Below are 25709 nucleotides of genomic sequence, written 5' to 3'. Positions count from 1 at the left end.
TCTCTGAGTTTTATAAACTAAAAAACAAACATGAATAGTAACCCAGGCTATGACTCTCATCACGTAGTTAGATCAGTGACAGTGACACCCCTACAGTGAATAAAGCCTGTCAGGCACACATCATGTGAACGGACAATTAAATCCTGTTAGCTTTGTTCACCCCTCCGGCAGTAATTATCCCTGAATTATCTTTGATGTAGTCTGCACACAGACGAAAGGTCAACACCAAATATTTTTCTATGGCCCATAGTGCAAAAAATATAGATAAATCGATGTATTTACACACAAAATATTCAACAAATGTACAGTTACAAATTATTTCAAGTGTTTGCGATCGTTAATTCTATTTTGTCAAGAGATTTATTCTTGAGGAATGTTCCGATGGTAGTTCAGGCATGGATGAACCATCAGCCAGGTGTGTGGAACTTAATGTTCTGTTTGTGCTCGCCGCCCATAGATGATGAGCCCCCAGGTGTGTGGATCTTAATGTTCTGTTTGTGCTCGCCGTCCATATACAATAAGACCCCTGTGTGTGAAAATCAGAGTACAGAGACGTAGACCATAACCTTTCCACTCAGCAGATATAGATAGAGAGAAGAGAGCATCTTTTCTGGTGGGCGTCGTCCACCCAGAATATGAAGTATGGACAATACTGGCTTGCCATGCTATGCAAAACTTGCTGGCAGTTACTATTTCAAGTGCACAAATCTATTAAAAATAATTCAGCTGTGAGGAAGACATTTTTAATGTGCAAATATAGATTCAATTACACATATATAGGTTCAACTTTGACAGATTTGAATGTTGAAATGGTTTGAAGCACACGATTGGTTTTCCAAAAAGTACAAGATGCAAATGGATTTACCAGTTAGATTACCAGTCATAAATAACTCTGTTATATTTATCGTCATTCTCCATTGTCTGATAATGCTACTTCGAAAACCATGTTTAGTGTATTTCATTTTGAGATAGACCAGTGCTGATCTGTTCCTGCCATTGTTCTAGATGTAATACATAGTAGACTTTTTAGAAGAATATCTGTATAGCTGTATAGAACATAAAGATGTTTATACATACATTTGATAGGTATTCACGTTTTATAGGTATTCATATTCATTAGAGATCAGAAGTTACACTCAGATTTTTCTGTTTCATCTGACCACTTGGCAGAAACAGAAAGGTGTTTCGTCTGACAAATATTCACCATACTATTCTATTCCCATGGTTTGTTCACTGTTTAAGTGTCAAGATCAAATATTCTTTATATTTCGAATTCTTTTTTATACATTTCAACTGACGCATAGAATGCTAGTAGCAAAGTATGTTGCAGTTTGTATTTAATGGATCACATTCTAACCACATTATAAATTTCTGAAGTTTGGCCAAAGAGAAAGCAGTGTCCTGGATATGGGGGCTCTAGGCATATAGTCCGTCAACAGTTGCAAGGCGAATCTACAATAATCTATGTTACATATTAACTCTGTAAAATAAGGTGAATTATAGTAACACGTCACCGGACCGTGCTTGTCGTGGCAAAGTTGTTTGTCAAGTATGCAACGAGAAGCTTCGAAGTACTGGGCGTGTCAACTACGGCTGCGCATTGTACCTTTCCATCGCACGTTTATTACAGCTTGATTTTGCACGTGTTACCCACTGATCCCCACACAAAGGCCAGTGCTGATCTGTTCCTGCCATTGTTTTAATCAAGATGTTATACAGGCAGTTATGAGGGTTGATTGTTAAGTTGAAACGTTTATGTCGCTTGGGGTTTTCATTCCGATCAAACTTGGAATTGAAGACATTGGTGTTTAGCATGCTGAATTTGAAGGAAAACTTTAAATGCAGAAAAAAATCAGCTTTAAATACATGTAGACGTTTTACGCCGACTTTTTAAATAGTGTACGAAGTGCGATGTGGTAGATATTACAAAGAGCATGTATATGTAAAAGTATGAAATGACATTGATGTTCTGATTTCTTCGAAATGACAGCAACGTATGTAAAACAGGGATCTTTACTCGGTATGAAAGCGGTTACTGATAACGCGTTCACGCAAATGGTACCCTCGTGCACGACGTCTTTGTACGTGACACGTCGTATGTACAATGGCTCTTTTATGATTAGATGATCTGAGATTACGCTGAGGTAACCTCAGACCATGCTAACTTCAACTAGTTATTTCAAATTCAGGTTCGGTTAAGAACTGCCACTTTCCAGCTGCATAGAGCTCTCTGAGTTTTTCTAAACTAAAAAGAAAAACACATGATAAGTAACCCAGGCTTTGACTCTCATCACGTAGTTAGTTCAGTGACAGTGTCACCCCTACAGTAATGACGCCTTTCAGGCACACATCTTGTGAACGGACAATTTCACCCTGTTAGCTTTGTTTACCCCTCCGGCAATAATCATCTCTGAAATTATCTTTGATATAGTCTGCATCCTGTGTGCCAGAGGCAATGACCATTAGAATAATCTTGTACTTTGTGTGGCACGCAGACGAAAGGTCAACACCATTTTTATGGCCCATAGTGCAAAAAACATAGATGAATTGATGTCTTTACATACAAAATATTCAACAAATGTTCAGTTACAAAATATTTCATGTGTTCGCGATCGTTTATACTATTTTGCCAGGTGATTTAGTCTTGGAGAAAGTTCCGATGGTAGTTTAGGCATGGTTGAACGATTAGCCTGGAGTGAGGATCTAATTGTTCTGTTTGTGCTCGCCGCCCATATATAATGAGACCCCCATGCGTGAAAATCAGAGTAAAGGAGACGTAGATCATAGCCTTTCCACTAAACAGATATAGATGGAGAGAAGAGAGCATCATTTCTGGTGGGCGTCGTCCAACCCAGAATATGAAGTGTTGACAATACTGGCTTGCCGTGCTATGTTTAGTAGTGTGCGAAACTTGCTGGCAGTTACTATTATATGTGCACACATATCTATAAAATAACTAATTCAGCTTTGGGGAAGACGTTTTTAATGTGCAAATATAGATGTACGATTACATATACATAGGTACAGCTTCGTCAGATTTGAGAGTTGAAATGGCTTGAAGCACACGATTGGTTTTCCAAGAAGTTAAAAATGCAAATGGCATTGTCAAATTACTACTAATGCATAAATTTGTTATATTACATTTATCATCATGCAGCATGGCCTGATAATGCTACTTTGAAAACCAGACAGTGTAGAAAAAAATGTTGTAGTGTATTTCATTTTGAGATGGACCAGTGCTGATCTGTACCTGCCATTGTTTTTAGATGTAATTCAGTGTGTATAATATCTGTATAACTGTATAATACATACAGATATTCTATATGTACATTTTATGATAATTCATATTCATCACTAAAACAATCGTCTAGAGAAGCCTGCCTGGTGTCGATTGAAAAACCATTCTAAATGTTGCACATAGGTCTACAGAAGTTACACTCAGATTTTTCTGTTACATCTGACCACTTGGCAGAAAAAGTGTTTCGTCTGACAAATAGTCACCATACTATGCTTAGTCTATTCCCATACTTTGTTCACTGGTTAAGCGTCAAGAGCAAATATTCTTTATATTTCGAATTCGTTTTTATATATTTTAACTGCCGCATAGAATGATAGCAGCAAAGTATGTTGCAGTGTATTTTTGATGGACCACAGTCTAACCACATTCTAAATCTCTGATGATTGGCCGAAGAGAAAAAACAGTGCCCTGGATAGGGAATTGGGGCTCTAGGTATATAGTCCGTCAACAGTTGCAAGGCGAATCTACAATAATCTATGTTGCATGTTCACTTTTTAAAACAAGGTGCATGATGGTAACACGTCACCGGACCGTGCTTGTCGTGGCAAAGTTGTTTGTCAAGTTTGCATCGAGAAGCTTCGAAGCCCTGGGCGTGTCAACTACGGCTGCGCATTGTACCTTTCCATCGCACGTATATTGCAGCTTGAGTTTGCACGTGTTACCCACTGATCCCCACACAAACACCAGTACTGATCTGTTCCTGCCATTGTTTTAATTAAGATGTTATACAGGCAGTTATGGGGGTTGATTGTTAAGTTGAAACGTTTATGTCGCTTGGGGTTTTTATTCCGATCGAACTTGGAATTGAAGACATTGGTGTTTAGTATGTTGCTTTTGAAGAAAAAAAAATCAGCTTTATATAGATGTTTTACGCCGAATTTTTAGATAGTGTACGAAGTGCGATGTGGTAGATATTATAAAGAGCATCCATATGAAAAGTATGAAATGACATTGATGTTCTGATTTCTTCGAAATGGCAGCAACGTATGTAAAACACAGATCTTTACTAAGCAGTCGGTATGAAAGCGGTTACTGATAACGCGTTCACGCAAATGGCACACTCGTGCACAGCTTCTTTGTACGTGACACGTCGTATGTAAAATGGCTCTTTTATGATTAAATGATCTGAGATTACGCTGAGGTAACCTAAGATCATGCTAACTTCAACTAGTTATTTCAAATTCAGGTTCGGTTAAGAACTGCCACTTTCCGGCTGCATAAAGCTCTCTGAGTTTTTCTAACCTAAAAAACAAACATGAATAGTAACCCAGGCTATGACTCAACACGTAGTTAGTTCAGTGACAGTGTCACCCCTAAAGTAATGACGCCTGTCAGGCACATATCATGTGAACGGACAATTAAACCCTGTTAGCTTTGTTTACCCCGCCGGCAGTAATTATCTCTGAAATCATCTTTTATGTAGTTTGCACACAGACGAAAGGTCAACACCAAATATTTTTCTATGGCCCATACTGCAAAAATATAGATAAATCGATGTCTTTATACACAAAATATTCAACAAATGTCCAGTTACAAATTATTTCATGTGTTTGCCATCGTTAATCCTATTTTGTCAGGTGATTTATTCTTGAGGAAAGTTTCGCCGGTAGTTCAGGCATGGATGAATCATTAGCCAGGTGTGTGGATCTAAATGTTCTGTTTGTGCTCGCCGTCCATATACAATAAGACCCCCATACGTGAAAATCAGAGTATGGAGACGTAGACCATAACCTTTCCACTCAGCAGATATAGATAGAGAGAAGAGAGCATCTTTTCTGGTGGGCGTCGTCCACTCAGAATATGAAGTATTGACAATACTGGCTTGCCATGCTAGGCAAAGTTTGCTGGCAGTTACTATTTCAAGTGCCCAAATCTATAAAAAATAATTCAGCTGTGAGGAAGACATTTTTAATGTGCAAATATAGATTCAATTACACATATATAGGTTCAACTTTGACAGATTTGAATGTTGAAATGGTTTGAAGCACACGATTGGTTCTCCAGAAAGTAAAAGATGTAAATGGCATTGTTAGATTACCAGTAATACATAACTCTGTTACATTTATGGTCATTCTTTATTGTCTGATAATGCTACTTTGAAAACCATGTTTAGTGTATTTCATTTGGACCAGTGCTGATCTGTTCCTGCCATTGTTTTAGATGTAATACAAAGTAGACTTTTTTAAAGAATATCTGTATAGCTGTATAGAACATAAAAAATGTTTATACATACATTTTATAGGTATTCACATTTTATAGGCATTCATATTCATTAGAGATCAGAAGTTACACTCAGATTTTTCTGTTTCATCTGACCACTTGGCAGAAACAGAAAGGTGTTTCGTCTGACAAATATTCACCATACTATTCTATTCCCATGGTTTGTTCACTGGTTAAGCGCCAAGATCAAATATTCTTTATATTTCAAATTCTTTTTGACATATTCAAACTCACGCATAGAATGCAAGTAGCAAAGTATGTTGCAGTTTGTTTTTAATGGATCACATACTAACCACATTATAAATTTATGACGTTTGGCCAAAGAGAAAGCAGTGCCCTCACTCTTGGCATATAGTCCGTCAACAGTTGCAAGGGAATCTACAATAATCTATGTTACATGTTAACTCTGTAAAATAAGGTGCTTGATAGTAACACGTCACCGGGCAGCTTGTCGTGGCAAAGTTGTTTGTCAAGTATGCATCGAGAAGCTTCGAAGTACTGGGCGTGTCACCTACGGCTGCGCATTGTACCTTTCCATCGCACGTATATTGCAGCTTGAGTTTACACGTGTTACCCACTGATCCCCACACAAACACCAGTACTGATCTGTTCCTGCCATTGTTTTAATCAAGATATTATACAGGCAGTTATGGGGGTTGATTGTTAAGTTGAAACGTTTTTGTCGCTTGTGGATTTTATTCAGATCGAACTTAGAATTGAAACATTGGTGTTAAACATGTCATTTTATGAAAGAAAAAAATCAGGTTTATATTGGTCTTATGCACCGAATGTTTTAAAAAGTGTAAGAAGTGCGATGTGGTAGATATTATAAAGAGCATGCATATGAAAAGTATGAAATGACCTTGGCATGTTCTAAACAGAGATTTTTACCAAGCAGTCGGTATGAAAGCGGTTCCTGATGACACCCTCGTGCACGACTTCTTTGTACGTGACACCTCGTAGATACAATGGCCATTTTATGACCTGGGATTACACTGAGGTACCGGCATCAATTTCAAACACTGCTGTGGCAACATAACAAAGGTATTGGTCTATAGTTTAAACATTGCAGAGTGGATGTAAAAGTCCACCCTCAAATTTCCCAGTTATGAGCCCTCGTTCCCAAACAATCAACGAAGTTTTTGGGGCGTGTCCGACATGTCAGTTATAAGTACTGGTTTTTGCCACGTTTGTCTATACATTTCGAGCCCAAATGTCAGAAGGATTCCGTCATGCAGTGATCATGTGGACCTTATCATGAGTTCACGTGAACAGTCACTTTGTTTGCACGCCGTTTTTCTGGGAAAGCGTGGCCAAGGAGCCAATCACCATTTAGTAGAATTCGGTGCCTCTGCTATTTAAGGAGCCCATTTCTTCTGGTCCTCCCACTCCCACCTTCAACCTCGAGGCACTCCAGCCACGAAGTACGTCCAGCCACAGGCAAGCACGAGCTACCTGATGCCCGTCGTCTACACTACGTCTCAGCACTACAACGGTGAGTTCAAGCTTGTTTTTAATTCTTTTTTTCTTAGGCGTTATCTTTACTGTACTTGATACATCCTGTTAAAGTCGCTTAATTATATTCCATGCTCTCAAAAAAAGTACATGATAAGTGCATTTGTAATTCTTTCTGCGAGAACCAAAAGCGTATGCACGACATACAACATATAACTTGGCGATCTAACGAGAGTATCTCATACATAGACGGTCCTGAGCTGAAATCATACCGTACGGTGGCGTTTTGTGAACTTTTACGCTTTTTTGTCCGCAACATTGCTGGGAAGTCAGTGGGAATTTTTCAAGATGACTTCCAACACAATACTTTAATTTGAGGGCCACGTCGCGTTTATTTCAAATGTTCAGAGTGTGCTTGTAACAGTTACACAAGTTACCTATTACATATAATAAAAGACAGTAGTATGCCGTGTAAAGAAAGGTTTTCAAAAGTGGGGTTTCGTCAATATCTCTTTGTTCCAACGAATGTTCCAATTCATGACTATTGGGAGCACACAACCTCCTCATTTTTGTAATGTTTCTTTTTAGTTACCATTTATTGAGGCGGGTGGGGTTTATATGAGATTGATATTCCATTTGCCTGCTCATTTGTTTTTCCTGTTTTATTTCCTGGCAAATTCAGGCTCACATTATCATTTTTTCCGTTAGTCTGGAGAAATGTCGTGGACACCGCATGCTTTTGACAAGTCGTTATCTGACATAGATGGAATAAAACACGGTGTATTCGGCATCACCATCGGTACCAACCCTCCCGCGGGTCGCATCGCCCTCCGGTCTTCGGACGATACGACCCGCGGCCGGGCCGGAACACTCGGGCGATACGGGTATTTCATACACATGTATACCCCTGTCACATTGCGCGAAAATCGATCGGACGACGATCGGATACATATTCAATGACGTTTTCGGCAGTTATATGTCTGGTGTTTTGTCGATCAGCGCGCGATTTTTTGGGATCGTCCGCGATTCTTAGAGACTTGTCACCTCCTGAGGTGGTTTTAATTCAACCTGCTAAAACCCTTATTCAATCGGTTAAATTTCGTTCATATTGGGATAAGATATATATTCATTCAACTGGCTATGATATGAACGGGGTCTAAGAGATCGTTACCAGGTCCAGGTGTCCAACTTATTGATTATCGGTCGCAAATCGGATGGCGTACGCCCGTCATTCGGCGAGTTTCGTCCGACTCCCGTTTATTTGCAGATGTTGACTTTCTTTGAACTTGTGTGTAATTCTGACATTGTGGCTCCAGTGTTAGAATGTGGGCTGGCTTTATCACTCAACTTCCTTTTCTCATTATTTCTTTTCTGCCCATGTGCTTTTTGTGGTGAACATTTTGTCTTACCTCATCCGCGTGCAAGGGGCGGTGCCATGCCAAGGGGGGTTTGTACCGTCACAAACCATGCCTGTCACGTTCTATGCTTTCCCAGGCACAGAACGTGACACAGCCCGACAGTCACAGACTGTGCCCGGAAGCGCTGTCAATCACTGTGATTGACGGGGCAGTGATGTAACTATTCATGCCCGCCTTTCCATATAAGGCAGCGTGTTTTTGTTTACCGCAGTCCTCCCACCCCCCGTCATCTTTGTTTTTCGGGGTGCTGAGATAAGGAGGAACAGCGTAATTCTCGCTCTGACTTAGAATTGAAGTGGCACAAAAATTCTCGCTCTGACTTAGAATTGAAGTGGCATAAAAAGACAGTGTCTATATAACAGATGCTAAAAAATAATTTGTAAGACCAAATATATTCTACCCTGGGAAACCAGATCTAGACTCGGGCACTGTCACAATCCATGCCTGGGCACAGTTTGTGACAGTGCCCGAGTGTCACAAACCGTGCCTGGGGGAAAAGCACGGTTTGTGACACTCGCGCACTGTCACGAACCGTGCCTCAGGACACAGTCGTGAATGGCACGGTTCGGGGCGGATTTCTGTTGAAGAAATTCGTGATAAGACGTCCGTCTGTTTGTGCCACATCAACTCTAAGTCCAAATTATCCAAGACAAGTGCGAAATGTATTTCAATGAGCGAGAATTACGCTGATTCTTTCTCATCCTAGCGCCCCGAAAAAAAAGATAGCGGGCAGCAGGGAAAAAAACGCCCCCCCCCCCCCTCAAAACACTAAGCTCCGCCCCAAAGCACAGTATGGGATAAGACCCCCTGTGTGTCACGAACTGTGCTCGTTTGGGCACGATTCGTGACGGTGTCCGAGTGTCACAAACCGTGCTTTTGTCCCAGGCACGGTTTGTGACACGCGGGCACTGTTACAAACCGTGCCTGGGCACCAAACGTGACAAAGCACCAAACGTGACGCGACAAATACGCGCTACCCTTTGTCGTTCCAGTGATCAAGACGTACGGCCGAAGCTTGTTGACAATGTGACAGGGGTATTAACACACCTCCTTAGCCCATAAGCCACGTCGTCATTCTCCTTCCCTCCGGTGCTACTTAGTGGCCTGCCCGCCCAACCACCGATCAAGGGCCAGCCCGTCACGCGCAGTATCTAGCCCGGCCGCTTTCCGCCGTCTCCCGTACGCGTAGCCATTGACTGTACTTCACATGGTCCTACATGGTTAAACCACTTACGAAAAACAGGGTTGGATTACCAATTCAAGTTTTGTTAAGTCCCGCACAGTCGTTGTCATAGATATATTAAAACCTGCCTGCCTGCCTACGTGCACAAGCCAGATTCTGCCCCCTTGGTTTCCAGGTGGCTCCTCCAGAAACGCGTACGTGTTGAAAACTAGGTACCTGTAAATCGTACAATATCTAGCTGTCGCGGCTTATGTTGTTTCTACTTTCCCATGTTCAAAATTTCCTAGCCTCGTACAATATTCAACCTTGGATCCCGTGCTGCAGTCAGTTTCTCTTTAGACATATTTTATTATTCACCGTCAAGTCATCATAAAATTTGAACAGCAACAGATTTTGAGAGTACATTACGGATTCGGGTGTGTGATATGACAATTTGATTTTGTCATAACTTACCTTTTTCATTATTGTTCACTTTCGCTGTAACTATTCTTCAATTTCAATGAATAATAGATTTCATTTCATTGATGTAACATCATTATTTACTCCTATGTTCATGCAATCATATTTAGCAAAATCAATAAGCCGACGAGTTCCGTCCAATCATTTGAAGAAGAACAATCTGTCGGCCGACGAGTCTGTGATTTCCAAATGACATTTTTAGCAGTAATACTACCGGCGTTCTCTTGATCGTCGACCCAGTTTTGGGACCGGCGGCGTTGTTTAGGACTCTGCCGATGCTCGCTGGTCACCACAAAAGCTTTCCCCCAATAAACAATTTTCCAATGGCGATTTTTGAGGTCGTAAAGCTTGTTAGTTGGTCACCTATAGCTCACCCGATTAGTGACTAGCATTTGATAGATATCTAGACGTACCTTCGGCAATTTTAGACCATTTTACATCGTCAAAAAACGGACGATAGTTTCCCAAAGTGGGTTGCTTCTGCATCTTTACCACTTTGTACAAAGTCAATGAAGGCAGCCGTGCTTCGTGCTCGTGTCAGGAAAGCTTATTTCACGAGCCGCGTCAACTTATCAGCATGGCACATGAGTTAAACATGTGACATGCATTATATGTTTGCACTTTCAGTATACAGTGTACAGTATGCAGCAGCAACGTCAGATTGGTACCCCAGGTTATACAGCATCCTCCATGGTATGATGGCCGAATCTCGTAGCATGATTGACCGGACTTGCTACAGATGTTCCCATTTTTTTCTCCTCACTCTGTTACACGCACATCTAAGACAAATGTGAACACGGCCTTACATATTTGGCAATAAGTTGACAAACCTGCAACCCTGAAGACAGGAGAGAGAGAAAAACACGTGGAAAAAGTTTGAAACTCTAAGTGTTTTTAAAAGCCAACATCACTGCACATTGCAAGGATGTGTTCAGATATCAAATTACCGTGAATATTTACCCTTTGATAAAATAAAATAGGTTGAATGACGTATATTACCTATACTCTCGCTCCTAGCCGCCCGGCTGACTTACCGAATATAGGGGGCCAATTAGCTCCTGGCAGCGAGAACTTGTGCAACACAGGCACGGTACTTGATGTATTCTTGAAAAGTGTAGCGCCTTTATGTCTGATTCTGAAAAAAATTCCGATCTTCCAAGCATTCAAATGCCTTACACAGTCTATTACTTGCCTGCAAGTTTCAATAAGCTACAAATATTCCACGTAAATTGTACTTGCACTACTGTCCTGATTATGTTACGATTCTTTCCAGGTTTTCCAATATCACCAGTGCATTACACCGGCCGGAATCATGTCCATACCAACGGTGATCAACTAGCACTTCTTTTTAATGTGTTAAGATGTTCAAATATTAATTATGAAGTCCATCAAAGTACACGGTGCTCATGTTGAATTAGACAAGGCCGAACATGTGAAAAGCGAAACATATGATGTCTACGACACTAGCTCATCAAAATTGTCTTTCTCGGACGAAACCTGCATTATAACAACGACAATTATCACATTGGTGTGAAAGTCACAGATGTCAACAACCTAGTAGTATGAAGCATTATTGCTGAAATCATAAGAATGAATTCGAACTTACACATATATGCAATTGTAACTGTCCATCTTCAGTCAATATACTGACTAATGCACTTCAATGTAATAGGGAAAGTGCTATATCAAACACCGTGCCACCGGGCTTGTGTTGAGTGTGATGACCAAGGATGCTGGCAAACCAATAGTCATCAAAGCAAAAGGTGACGTGTCCAATACCCAACAACAGTGGACCTATGACACGAGGGTATGTCCTAGCATTTTGTTTAAGGTGACTTTCTAATTTTTCCCCTTTTCATGATTCCTTTTTATGCACTATTTGTAGACGACGCAAACTTAAACTCACTGCAGCTGTCATCTTCCTTTTTTTCAGGAGCAGGTCTTTAAGAACGAGGCTGACAGCAATAACGTCATTACTGTCGCCAACGACAACATTTCTGCTGGCGAAGCGTGAGGAGATTGTTTTTGCCCATAACATTGTCTGATCTATTTGAACTTTGGATTCTAAAATAGTCTCACTTTTGTCATTTGGCATTGTATTGGAAAATGTATAAGTGCATATCAGTAGAATTGGTATGTAGTTTTCTGAGAATGAGTCAAAAACGTTTTATGTTATATATATTGCTAAACATTTTACTTTGAAAGGTACAGTGACTAACAAAATGCCTAGAATGGACCTACGCAACGACACTATGGCTAGACCCACCGCCACCTAAAGACTAAAATGAAAAACATCAAGCACAAAAGCATTAAATGATTAATGTAATAATATACATTTTACTGCTATCGTATACACGAGATGTCATAACTAATTTTTGCACAATATTTTCATTATTTCGCAGCATCCTCAACGATCAAAATGGTCCAAACATGTACCAATTGTGGACATATTCCGACAAGCAGACCATCCGGATGACGAACCAACGCACCTATTGCATCGGCCTAAAGGACGGCATACAAGCCACCGGAACACCAACCGTGTTGGCTCTCGAATCTAGCACACCGCTGGACACAATCCAGTGGCAATTCGTGACAGCCTAAAGGTAAATCATATCGATCACATCCTCACAATATAAGATTCGTTTCTGTCTGTGATCTTCTTTTCCATTCACTTTGTGATATTTTCACTGCATCCAGGGAATCGTTGACCCTTTTCTGTTGATTTGACTAAAACTTAAAGCTCATCAAACTTACTTTCCTTTTAAACTATAGTACTGATTCGATACATGAAAAGTACTAACATCTTGACTGTGAATTCTTATTTCATTATTGAGAGGCCCGAAAGAATTGAGAACATGGACATGACGTTTTCATGACGTTTTCAGATCTCTGAAATCCTTGCTATAGCAATGCTATTTTTGTCATTAATATGTTTAACCAAGGACCGACTTTTTGTAGTATTTGGGGAAATTTTGTTGGTAGAAACTGGCCAGAGATGAGTGTTAAGGAGAGACAATTGTGAAGAAAATAGTACACTAGCTGCCATATCCCTGATATTGAATTTATTAGTACTAGTTATCAGGGAACATTATTTAATGAAACATAAAATAAACTTATTTTGTATTTCCAGTTCGTGACTCGATTCACCAAGGAGACAGTTGACAAATCTTCAGCAGCTCACCCCAAGGCATCAGTTTTCTTTTTTTTAGAGTGTGATTGTTATCATGGAAGAAACAAGATCCATGTGATGAGAAAAACGTTTAATGTCTTCATTCTGTTTAGCATGTGTAGGTTCCCACATGGCTTGTCCACGAGAAAGCCTTCAATGCTTAAGCAAAAATGACTTCATTACAACGATTTTCTGCCCCAATGCAAAACCTTATCCACCTCTTTCTCAAAACCCTTTCTTTTAAATACCCTGCCTTTTTGATGATTGATATTTTTACAATTTCTTGGAAAAACATTACTTCCAATTTTACTATTTCTTGGAAACACTTCCAAAATCACAATCACACACTAGAAACCAATAATGTTTCCCAACAAACATCCCTAGCCCAATTTTTGTTAGCTTTAAAACAGAATAAATTGGCCCATGAAAGTCACTAAATTGAAGTGTGGACATAAAGCTATGGCCCACTAGATTTATCCAGGGCGTGTTCCGGTAAACTCCCTAACCCTTTGTCGACTTGGGAGCAGAGAGGTTTTTCAAGTATTGTTTTTGCAAATGACCCACAGGAGATCCTAGGGGTGTGTTCAGGTAAACCCCCTGACCCTTTGTAGATTTGGGAGCAGAGGAGTTTTTCAAGCAGTGTTTTTTTTAAAATGACCCACAGGAGTATTCAGGTCCAACTCCCAATTAGTTTCTGTCCCTATCCATCCAGACATCTACATTTTTCAGAAATCCTCTGCTGGGCCTTTTTTTAGCATTACTTTAGAATACCTTAGTTGATAAATCATTTGGCGCATGGATGAAATTCACTGTAAGGATATAACTGATAACAAATGAAATATGTCCTATGACGTTCGCTAAATTGAAAGTTAAAAGAGAGAGTTAAAACTACTTTTGTTTTTGACAGCCTTTTCGAACAAATTTCTTGGGAATACTTACAACTTTACTATTGATCCTTTTCAAAAAACATTCCCAACCAACAACATTTTGATATCATTCAAACAAATTGACATGAATAATGGCCCATGAAGTTGGCGAAATTGGCTTGTGAAGCTAAAACTATTAGCATTTTCTTTTTTTTCATAAACATATTAGATCCGATTCAATGATAGAGTCCGACCCAAATCTACAAAGAAGCAATAGATTTGATCATACTAAAGACCAAAAACTCATTTTATGTGACATACTGGAAATAACACCTGATCCAAGATATTTCCTACCCCAAAACATCATGAAATAGGAAATATTTGTCCCCTCAATGTTGCTGATGTAAAAAACAACCTGATATTTGGACTTCATTGTTGAACCTGGAATAGAATAGAGAGCTGTTTTTGGTATTGCATGTTGAAGTGTTTATGCTGGTGCACTTTTGAGGTGGGTGATAGAAGTTATAGTGCACTTTCTTTTGCTTTCTTAAGTACACTATCTTGGCAGATGGTGATCAAGGCCTGTTCTATTTTTTGAATTGATTTTCTTTCTTCCTACATGATAAAGTTCTTAATTCCTTGAAGCCTTTTAGAAACTATATAGAATGCCGATAGTTTAGTATTTCTGTTGAGGTGATACTAATGCTATTCACATGCATACTTTGGTACTCTTCATATAATGGTAAAGGTTTGCTCCATGTCTTTGAGTCTTTCAAACATAACCAGAATCCACTAACCAAATCAAATTTTCAGCCAAGTCTTCCGACTTGGTCTGGTATTCTGAGCCATTATTCTGGCAATAAAGAATATTCTAAAGAGTGCAGAAGAGTTGGTTGAAAATTTGGTTCTTTGAAATTTGATTGCGTTTGAAAGACGACTCAAACGCCTTTTTGTCATTGCTGGTGTTTATCTGTAGATGTATTAAGCTGTGCGACTGTCTGCTTTGCTTTTCTAAAATGGTTACAAGTGCCAAATTGATACAAACTCTCCTAAGGCCACATCAGTTCCCCTTTTGACAACGATTTGCAGATTGAAAGTAAAAACTCTTCTTAAATTCAAGCTACATGAACTGTACAATCATGAAGAAAGAAGAAAATTTTTATTTCGGCACTTCTTAGCAAAATGTGAAAATTATGACACAGTTTCTGATTAAAATCTTCATTTTAAAGTAAGCAGAAAAACAAAACCGTGCTCGAGAACTATTGATTAAAAATGAACCAAAAACTGAAAAAAAGACATTTATTTGCATGTATCCATTTCGGAAAAAAACAACACTGAAAAAGCAGGATCAAGTATGTATACATTACAGCTTTAAAACAAAACACGGAAAAAGCAGCATCAAGAAACGACTATTCAAATTGATCTGGCTCAATTATACAAAATCCCTCTGTAAGAGGTACTAGAGAAATACGACTTTTTGCTGTAACATCTTTAAGTTTACATGATCTACATGTACTCAGCACAGCATTTCATCCAAGAAATCAATACTGTCATTAGGAGAGTTATGCTATCAATGGGGAAACATCCTAACACACTGGTCTTTTAGAATTCGGGAAAATATCACCTTTACAGTCATATCGTCCAAACTGCTGAATTCACCAAAAAATGTGAAAGAACGCAATCTCTTTCATCTCATACACAAAAGTTTCAGTACATCCAGAAACAAGTCTAGTGTATCATTCTAATCTGTGCTGTTGAAATTCAGAACCTGACTTCCCGAATCTAAACTGACCAGTGTTCTAAGTTGCTTTGAATGTCAGTCCTAACTGTGGAATTCATTACTGCTTCAGTAAACGAGAAAAGGAGAGAACTAATGTACATTGTGTATGTTTCAAATGCAATATCCTCAACGTGGCCTGCTTTAAATGTAGCTCTTACAAATATCGTTGATACTTTGAAATGTTTAACATCACTACATGTACATGACCACCTGGTCAAACAAGACTGAATAACAGCAGCATCATGTATGTCAGAAACTCAAGTATTTGTCTCCTTTTTAACAACTAGAACTGTACTCATAAAGGCACATACAGAAGTTAGCCTCACTAAGCAGGCACTGTAACTGTTGTAACAGGCTAACCAATGAATGTAAACTGGCAGTAACCATTTGATATTAACTGCTGGTAACTAATTACAAATACTTGACATACTGTCCTGAAGCGATTTTTCTAATTCTACTGTTATCTTTGAACAAATAATGAGTAATATGAAATGTGTTAAGAATTATCATTGCTGTCATTGTTACTCAACGAAATCATGTCATTTTTTATATCTGACATCTGAATCGAACACCTTGTCATCGACATTCATAAAGACTTAGAATAAAACTTGTAACCAGAGTTTTTTGTTCTTGTCCTTATTCATCATCGGTATGACAGAGTAATGTTGTGTGCATGGGTGTGGAAAGGTATGAGTAAACATTACAATGGAATAAAAGATGAGGTACATAAACCCCCATACACACCCCCATCCCAGATATATCTTAGTGCAGTGAGATAATGCACAAAAGAAGTGTAGGATTACCAAGTATTCCAAACAGAATTAATTTAAAAGCAGTCTTCTTTTACACTCCAAGCAGAGGTTAGCCAACATAACGAAAATGTGACAAAATAGAAAGACCGACAAAAATGCTTTAAAGAAGTTTAAAATTAGCCGAAGCCTAACCTCTGGTATTAGTAAACATTACAATGTAATAAAAGATGAGCTACATACCCCCACACCCTTTTAAAAATTATCTTTAGTGCAGTAAGATAATGCACAAAATAAATGGGCCATTACCAACTATTACAACACAATAAGAACAATCTTCTTTTACACTCCAGACAGAGGTGAGCTTGGCAACATAAAGAAAATGTGATAGAATTAAAAAAAAACGAAAACTAGCCAGAGCCTAACCTCTGTTTGGAGAGTTGTCTGCTTTCCCCTACTAAAGCAAAAAATTCCATTCCAAGTAACAGTTATCACTTTGGAAGTGATTTAATAAGTCAAATATTAATCAAACATTACCATATGAGGCATGAGTGTTAGAAAGATTAATACAAATGTAAAAAAAAAAGATAAAGAGAGAAAAGCATTCTCTTGTTAGATATTAGTGAATTCTTAAGATACAGAATAAACGTAAAATACCAAATTTTATGCTATTGGCCTTTTATATTGACACATTTGGGAGCCTCAAATACACATTGTTGCAGAGGCAATGGTCAAAACAGCCTTCATGAAATTATTTTAAAGGCCTGCATTGAAAAATGACAATATTGTCCCTCTGTATACACAAAAGCAACCCCCCCCCCCCATTTGAAACAATTTTGACTTTTGAAAATGCCACACAAAAAAAAAACAATTAAGTGAAAACTGTACATTTCCCTTCCCTCATGTAGGGGGAGTGAAATGTTAACAAAAAATTGAATGTAGATTGTGTGCTCAAAGTTATAGTGTTCAGACTTATCCATATACGCTTTTATCTTTACAGCATTTGTTTCCAATATGAAAGCATTGAAATAAATATAGACAGCAAAACACTGTACTTGGTCCACATCTTGTGGTAACTTAAATCACTATGCATCATTAGGCAATTTCAAATATGTACACAACCAAGCATACAGGCATGTTAGCACTGGCTTTCTTGGCTGGAGTTTTTGCAGCATTAATGTTAAGGTATGGTACAACAGAATAAAGGTCTTGTAAGATATACATGTGTATACTCCTATAAAATTCTTGCATGCCACTAGTGAGTGAGAAAAACTGAAAAAAAAGCCATACATGCAAGACATGCCATATCTAATATCTGCTTGGAAACTACTGTAGATTCATTTACATTCGCTGTGGTTTTATTTTGCTGTAGAAGGGGAAAAAGCTTCTTGTGGTGTCATGAAGTTTTGAGATTATTCTGTAGTACAGGAGTTTCAGTTTTATTCATCATGACTTTGCATGTGACATAGAAATATGCACATGAAGTGCGTCATTATTTACAAAGGGCTGATGATTGGTAAAAGTCAGTATTTAAAACATTAACTATATATTAAACATTACGAATTTAAAAAGAATCTTGAACAGATTAAAAATAAGGCACCAAGCCGAGTAATACATTACAAAAGCATATTCACTGCATCATGAATTTGCTGTAAAGAGGTCACCACAAAATCAAAACTGTTCCACAACAAAAGTTTCATAACTTACAGTATAAAGAGCCGACTACTCTGTTGGTAGCCTCGGGCTGAACTGTAACAGTTGACGTTATAGATGGGGCTAAAGTTCAAGGGTCGGGAGCTGTTGTCACTTGGCTTTATGATATAACACACAACATGGGGGCGTCCTCAGAGAATGAGAGTAACAGTTTGTCTCCAAGCAGATATGTCAGGCAGGATTATTTTGTTGGTCTTTTGCTGCCTTTATAAAGTTCTACTCTGGTGGTGCTTTCCTATGGCTCCCTTCCCAAGAGTTAAAAAGGAGCACTAATGAATCCCCACTAGGAAGACTTGCTGTCAATGTTGTAAAAACGGAGTAAAGTTAACATTAAAAGTTTTATTTGTACATCTGCTTGGAGACTAAATAACAGACAGGTCGAAGAATGTAGAACAAGAGCAGTTCATTGCCCCAGGAGCTGACTTCAGACAATATCGAGTGTATGACCTTTTACTTGTTTTGACTGTGTGTTTATGTACATGTAATGTGTGTTTATGTACATGTAATGTGTGTGTGTGTGTTTATGTACATGTAATGTGTGTATGTGTTCATGTAATGTGTTTTCATGTACATGTAATGTGTGTTTATGTACATGTATTGTGTATGTGTGTATTGTGTGACTGTGTATATGTACATGTATTGTGTGTTTTATGAACATGTATTGTGTGTGTGTTGTTTCCCCATAATCCCCAATATACACATTGTTAAGTTGCCATATATCCAGTCAGATATCTTTAATTGCCTTGGTTTCCAATCTGTGAGAATAAAGAGACCCAGGGTCACCAAACAAGATAATATATATGAGCAAACAACAGTCTGACGTAATCAACTGCAGATTCTAGAAAAAAAGCTTTGGATGAGTACAAAAACATTATGACCTAGAAAATATTTGAAACATCCTAAACGGAAGCCAAATTCTTATGTAATCTAAGTGTCTCAGTGTCTATATTCTTAAGGGGTATCATTCACATCCTTAAGTGAAAGGGAAAGTCCTTAGACTTTCATGAGAATCACACAATTCAAAGAAGGAAAAGTCAACGTTTTTCTTTTAATTCCTGAAGAGAGTTGGTTACAGCATGCGAACAGGCTTAGCCTAGAACATTGTTAAGTATAGTTACCTTAGTATGAGGACTGTTTATTAAATATTTCACATCACTCACTTTGGCCACAGTAGGAGACTGCATTTCACTGACATGTTTGTTAAAAAACATCTGTATAGATCAGATGCTTATTTTTTTCATTGACAGAGGTAAAGTGAGAATGATAGTGGAGCTAGGAGTGGTCACCTGGGCCCAGAACACACTGTTTTGTCATGTTTTTTTTACAAACTTCCCATAGACAAAGAAAAATGGTGCTACATTGTATCAGAAGACTTCAAAAGTGTGCTACAATATTAAATAACCACAGGTGGGTCATGCAAAACATTTATTCCAATACCCTTAAAATGGGACATTGTCATCTATAAACCTACTCCAATGTCTCAACTAGCAAAGATTTCTGTTTTAAATGTTTACATTGTTAAGTCAGACATCAAGTTTACGGACACAGGACTGGACACTGATACAGATGAAAGGTAAAGTAGTACCATAGCCTTTTTGAGGCCATAGGGGCAGTGGGTTGTTAACCACTGTGTCTAGGGCCTGCTATTGGAAGGCAGAGCCTATCCCTCTCCTTCCACTGCCTATTACCTCCCCAACTGAAGTCAGGTACCCATTTTTCCACCTGGTGGAGTAAGGAAAGTTGTGTAAAATGTTTTTTCAGCATCTAGGATGTAATATCAGGATTCAAACCCGTGAAATCTCGCATCTGCTAGCCTATCCACTTGGCCATTTGACGCCACAAGTATCTATGAGTGCATGCGCGCTTGAGAAGACTTGTACATGTAATATACATGTATGCCTATGCCACTTGATCTAATTAATGAAATTTTATATCATATGTATGCAAGATCTGCATCATATCGGAAACTTCTTTCCTTTCTAAATCCCAACTACCTGTGAGCAGTACCAGGTTTTGTGAGAGAACAATTCACACATCCATTTTCCATCTACGTTTCATCACAAAAAGATTTCAAATATGAAATTGTCACTGGAAGCCCATCTCTATACATGTACTACTGCACAACTAGTAATAAAGAGCCTTTGAACATGGTTTTGTATCTTATGCATGTAGTTCCTTGATTGCAAACACAACATAATCCTTTATCTTCTAATTTCTAAGGAGGACTTATTTAGTTACAGTGACATCTTGATTTGCGACAAGTTTTGGCCACATTGTTTTACATCTGAATAGCATAACAACAATAATATTCATTACAATTCAAGATTGTCGGACTCATCATTTTCAAAATCATTGTCCAAGTTAGATGTCATACATTGAATTACGTTTGTACCAGCTAAATGAAAACCACTATGATTCTTTACTTCTATCCTTTTCAGTTTTTTCTTTTTCTTTTGTAGAATCTGGTGCCCTTGTAGATAAATCAACAGCTTTCTGTTCTTCCTTCTTCTCTGCCTTGGGATTAGAATCATCTTGAGAAGACGTGGGGTTATTTCCTCCAGTTGGCTGTGACCTTTGACCCTCCCCATGATCCTCTGGTTCTGGTTCCTGGTAGCCCAGCCCAACATGGCGTCTTGCTTTACCTGACCAGAAGAGAGCACTGGTCAGTTCAAATTTGCATATTTTCACTCTGATAACACTCAATAGTAATTTTGTCTCATTATTCTCTTTCAAGATCCACTCTCTTAGCACGAAAGTGTTGCATAAGGCCTGGGAATTTTTTTTTTTCAACCTTTATTTAACCTTGAAAGTATGCAAAAACAGTCATTCGGCCGAGGCCGTTTTTCAAGGGTTCAAGAGAGGAGGTCAGCGGTCCTTTCAACGTATCATCGGAAAATAGAACATAAATTGTTATACAAAGATAACGTTACAATCAGTATTCCATAATCATATTCAGCATATAAAGATAAGTAAACGATATAACATCATTTCCATATTCGGTAATCATAGTCAGTTCATAGTTACTCGTCGCAACATATTTTTAATGCCTTGTTTCCGAAAGTTCATTACGGAACTGATACAAATTAAGGCCGAAAGTGATCCAACAAATTCAGTTACAATCATGCAGGGTATCGACATGAAGGTGATTTAGCTACAGGTTTGGTGGGTCTGTTTATATGATTTTTTGTGTTGGAGAACATGTTGGAAACAGGTTTTTCAATGTTTTCATCATTCAGGTGTCAGATCAAAAACACTATGTCCCTTGTCAATGGTGACCCCCCGTCCCCCAAAAAGGTTAGGGGTGGCAGATTTTTGCTAGGGTTGGAAACAGAATATTATTTCCTAGGCCTAAGGGTTTCACCATTAAGAGGATAAACTGACCTGTAAGTTTGCTTTCCAGTCCCTGTTGGAATTGATGCTCCAAGTCCTGCTGTACATGCTGCTCCTCCTCACCTAGGGCAGAACATACAATCTACATTGTACATATGCATGGGGCAGTGTTCTCGCCAGGCCTTTTCAGCATAGGGGCCCCCGATGCTGTGATCTGGACCCCCGATGCTGTGATCTAGACCCCGATGCTGTGTTTCAATGAACATAGGGGTGTTTATTTCTGGGAAGAATCTTCATAAATCTTATAAAAAGTTCATATTTGGCCTTAGATTGAGGATGTGACAGAGGAAAAACTTAACTTCACAAAATTTCTCCCTCAAAATGCAGGAAATAGTGTCTTATTTGGTTATGAATTTCAAAATTTTGTGCGGGAAGATGCCAGACTCCCAACCGTTATGATGTCTTTGGCACTCCGCGAGTGACTTGCGCCGCGCAAAGTTGGCCTTCGGTACCTGACCCCTATGCTGTGAAAACATCCTGGTAGAACACTGATAGGGGCAATACATACATGTACAATCTACATGCACATGCAGGAGAAAACATACAATCTACACATTATATTGTTATGCACAGGGGTAAAACTAGAATCTACATACTGTATGCACATTGGCAAAACATACAATCTATGTCTACATATATTTGTACTGGTGACAAAAATGCAATCTACATATGCACAGGGGCAAAACGACAATCTATGTATGCACAAGAACAAAACATGTATATTATATACAATCTACTTCTACATCCAGTTGTACATGTATGTACAAAAATGCACTGGTATGTCAACCCATTTTAGCTTATAGCCATATGGCATGCTTTTCATAGCTACATGGTAACTTCCAAGTTTGCTGTGAGTTTTTCAACATCTATTAAGTTACAGTAGATCTATTTGATGCAAAGTTTATACTGTATTTGACTGAGTTATACTAATTGCAGTCCAGTGTAACATAAGAGGATGCAACTCACCACTACGGGAGTGAACCGGGAGTTTCTGACTTTGTCCAATGTGGATCTTGCCGTGGTGTTCTTTCTGAAGAAAGTGAAATATAGAGAACAAACAGTCAAAGGTTAATAATAATACCAGGGCCTAATGTCCAACACCAGAGACTTACACACATGTACTACTAAAAAAGGGAGGAATCCTTCAATATTCCGATGGGATGTTAAGCCATTGGTAGGGCATCCAGCCGTGAAAATTCTTGCTACAAAAAAGACTTGCACTTTGATGAGGAGTTCTCCCCCATCCAATTGTGCAAGCACGTCCAACCCCCATATGATGAGGATTGAAAGGGGTAAAATTAGAGAGAGAGAGAGAGAGAGAGAGAGAGAGAGAGAGAGAGAGAGAGAGAGAGAGAGAGAGAGAGAGAGAGAGAGAGACACACACTTTGAGTTTGAGCAAGGTGAAGAGACCAATATACATGTACTTATTAGTTATTCATTTATTTATTTACTTATCTATTTCACTTCTCCAAAACTGGAAGGCATGGCGGAACAGGTGTAGCCCGCAGAGGTCACCTTTTCAAGGCCGCTATAGTTAGTTATAGAAAAGAGTAGGGGTCCTTCCCGGTGTGAGTGGATCAAACCTTACAGTCTGTTCTCTGACATGTTACATCTCAAGCCTTGAGTCCATGTGAGTGATACAAACAAACAGACAAACAAACATACAGACACAACAATCTAGACTACTCACCCTCTTGCTGGCACCCATCAATCTGAGGAACTTCTGTTTCCGCTGGTCATCGCCGAGGTCCGCAGACTCCCAGCGATTGGCTGAGTGGATGTCCACTGACTACACAGGAAGAAATGTGGATTGTAGCATAATAAAATAATACATAAGGGTCATGTCTGTCACCCCTCTATCCACGGGTCACAGCCATAGTTTCTTCTCCTACTATAGTCGTGTCCTTTAGTTTTTTTTTAAGTTTTTTTTAAAATTTTTTTGTCAATCTTTATTCAACGGAATAAAACTATTAAAAGAACATAAACAAAGACAACTGTATAATATGCTAACATAAGAGTACACACACACACACATGCTAGTATTTGAATACATTTTGAAGTTCGTCCCATTTTCTATAATGACTATTTAACTTGTTCCTTTTTCGTGCGATGGTTTCTTCTTGACACTTGAAAGTGTCCTTTAGTTTATTTAATAGGTTCTTTTTTTCAGCCAGTGCAGGGTTCTAACTAGCTTGAATTTTTTTCTCACCATCCCAATTTCCATTGACAAAATGTCCTACAAATAGTCTCCTTTTTTCCGTCACCTAGTACAAATTTCTATCAATTTATTTCAAATTTTGACATTGTCACATCTTTACTCATAAATTTTGACAGAATGGTAGATGGAATGATGGGTGTTGGCTTGAATCAATTTACACCTTGATAAGTAATAAGCTAGTTCGGAGTTGTTACTAACCATGTGCAGTGTCAAAGGCCCCTCAGACGTAAACAAAACCCGGCGGGGCGTTGTTATGCAAATCAAGACAATGTCGAGATGAGCACTGTTTTCAAGCTGGGGGCCTTCACCTTTGACACTGCACATGCATTGTAGCAACTCCGGACTAGCTTATTTGATCTGATAATCAAAATATCAATTACATGTAGTAATATAATCTGCTAGGGTCATTTTGTCTACAATAACAACAAACATCTCAGCTTAAAATTTGCAGACATGACAATATAATTTTTGGTGATGCTCTACTTGTGAGTGTAACGTTAATTCTAAAACTCTGTTACTAGATTAGGTTACACTTCGTTAGATATCCACTTGCAATTTCTGGGGCTTAAGTGTTTCACTGGACTTGAAATTACGTTCGCAACATAACGTTTTACATGCACGTAGCTACACCTAACGTACATGCATGTTTTTAGTGTGTCAACATTCTATCATGTGGAGAAAGGTATTGCAAGAGGGACCCACCCATGCAGCAACCTACATACACAATTATGAAATGGTTCAGAAAATTGACCTACCATACATTTGTTTAGAAATCATTATATAGTATAAAACGGGGTAATTTTGAGTGGGCATGGAGTGACCATGCCCCCCTCCCCCACAGCTATATGTTTGTTCCAAATTTCTCCATTTTATTGTCGTGAAAATCTCACCTCTGAGGGCGCCGCTTGTCTTTTTTCGCCCCTTCTGTCATCATTTGGCGTTTCAGAACTCATGTTGGGTTACGTGTTTACTTGATAGGGGTCAAAGTTTGCACCAAAGATGAAGAAAAACCTGATTTTCGACTTGTGCAGCTACATGGCCCGACTCACGTCCACCATCTTTGTTTTTTTCACGATGGAAGATACCACTGGGCTTCTCCAAAAAAGGGTAATAACTAAATATTAAAGATAAAATTTATCCACGTAATTAGAGATAAGTCTATTGCAAATAACCAATAATTAAGAAATCAAATATAAAATAACATTATTTTATCCGCACAATATCTTAGTGGCATCATTTACATATAATTATGATTAATTGACCTATGTTATTTCACAAGTGGACTCTACCAGCACAAGATTGGAAGATGGTTCAGCAGCGACACTGTGCAGAATTGCTTCGTATTACAAGGGGTGTTTCCAATGCAAGTACACGTCAGCGCATTGACTCCCAATGGTAATCTCCAAGCAGATCCACACCGGGCGCGAAAATCGTATATGCTAGCCAGAGAAGGTCCAGTCAGCCAGAGAGGGTCCATAGCCCGTCCAAGCAGATCCACACCGGGCGCGAAAATCGTATATGCTAGCCAGAGAAGGTCCAGTCAGCCAGAGAGGCTGCCTATAAGAGGTGAAGGATAATGTGTATCTGTAATGTGTGATAGCATGTTGCTTTGTTACAATTTTCTTTTACTGCCAAGCACACTGGGTCACCCCTACTCTTCTCTATAAAATGTGTTGGGCTCTTTTACATGCAGAGGTTTAATGCTCGAGACTACCCAAAACAAATGCAACCCGTTTTCAGAATGTGTTTGTCAGAGATTCGAACTCTCAACCTGTAAATCAGTGATTTGAC

At 38.8% G+C, this 25709-nt stretch overlaps 2 protein-coding genes across 2 annotated transcripts; one reads left to right on the top strand and one right to left on the bottom strand.

Moving 5' to 3' along the window:
- Nucleotides 1–6961: 6961 nt before the first annotated feature.
- On the top strand, nucleotides 6962–16467 carry LOC136421787 (uncharacterized). Its single transcript, XM_066409342.1, has 6 exons — nucleotides 6962–7013; nucleotides 11307–11360; nucleotides 11706–11840; nucleotides 11967–12043; nucleotides 12436–12636; nucleotides 13164–16467. Exons 2-5 carry the CDS (start codon nucleotides 11346–11348, stop codon nucleotides 12632–12634), a joined length of 426 nt encoding a protein of 141 aa, XP_066265439.1. The 5' UTR covers nucleotides 6962–7013; nucleotides 11307–11345; the 3' UTR covers nucleotides 12635–12636; nucleotides 13164–16467.
- Nucleotides 16468–19338: 2871 nt separating this feature from the next.
- LOC136422305 (small acidic protein-like) lies at nucleotides 19339–24997 on the bottom strand. Its single transcript, XM_066409980.1, has 5 exons — nucleotides 24809–24997; nucleotides 23391–23489; nucleotides 22667–22730; nucleotides 21692–21763; nucleotides 19339–20952 (listed from the first exon to the last, which is right to left on the bottom strand). The coding sequence occupies exons 1-5, from the start codon at nucleotides 24869–24871 to the stop codon at nucleotides 20720–20722; spliced, it is 531 nt and encodes a 176-aa protein (XP_066266077.1). The 5' UTR covers nucleotides 24872–24997; the 3' UTR covers nucleotides 19339–20719.
- Between the last annotated feature and the right edge of the window lie 712 nt (nucleotides 24998–25709).

The sequence above is a fragment of the Branchiostoma lanceolatum genome, chromosome 16 (assembly GCF_035083965.1).
Source record: "Branchiostoma lanceolatum isolate klBraLanc5 chromosome 16, klBraLanc5.hap2, whole genome shotgun sequence".
Classification (NCBI taxonomy): domain Eukaryota; kingdom Metazoa; phylum Chordata; class Leptocardii; order Amphioxiformes; family Branchiostomatidae; genus Branchiostoma; species Branchiostoma lanceolatum.
Note: the sequence above shows the minus strand (reverse complement) of the source record. Positions and strands in the feature narration are given on the sequence as shown.

What these genes read in the sequence shown, in the direction of transcription:
- LOC136421787 (XM_066409342.1), top strand. An exon ending in AGTGGACCTATGACACGAGG is followed by an intron (nt 11,841 to 11,966) that starts GTATGTCCTAGC and finishes CCTTTTTTTCAG; the next exon opens with GAGCAGGTCTTTAAGAACGA. An exon ending in AACATTTCTGCTGGCGAAGC is followed by an intron (nt 12,044 to 12,435) that starts GTGAGGAGATTG and finishes ATTATTTCGCAG; the next exon opens with CATCCTCAACGATCAAAATG.
- LOC136422305 (XM_066409980.1), bottom strand. Translation starts at nt 24,871, where the DNA reads ATGAGTTCTGAAACGCCAAATGATGACAGAAGGGGCGAAAAAAGACAA. An exon ending in TGATGGGTGCCAGCAAGAGG is followed by an intron (nt 22,731 to 23,390) that starts GTGAGTAGTCTA and finishes CACTTTCTTCAG; the next exon opens with AAAGAACACCACGGCAAGAT. An exon ending in ACTGGAAAGCAAACTTACAG is followed by an intron (nt 20,953 to 21,691) that starts GTCAGTTTATCC and finishes TCTTCTGGTCAG; the next exon opens with GTAAAGCAAGACGCCATGTT.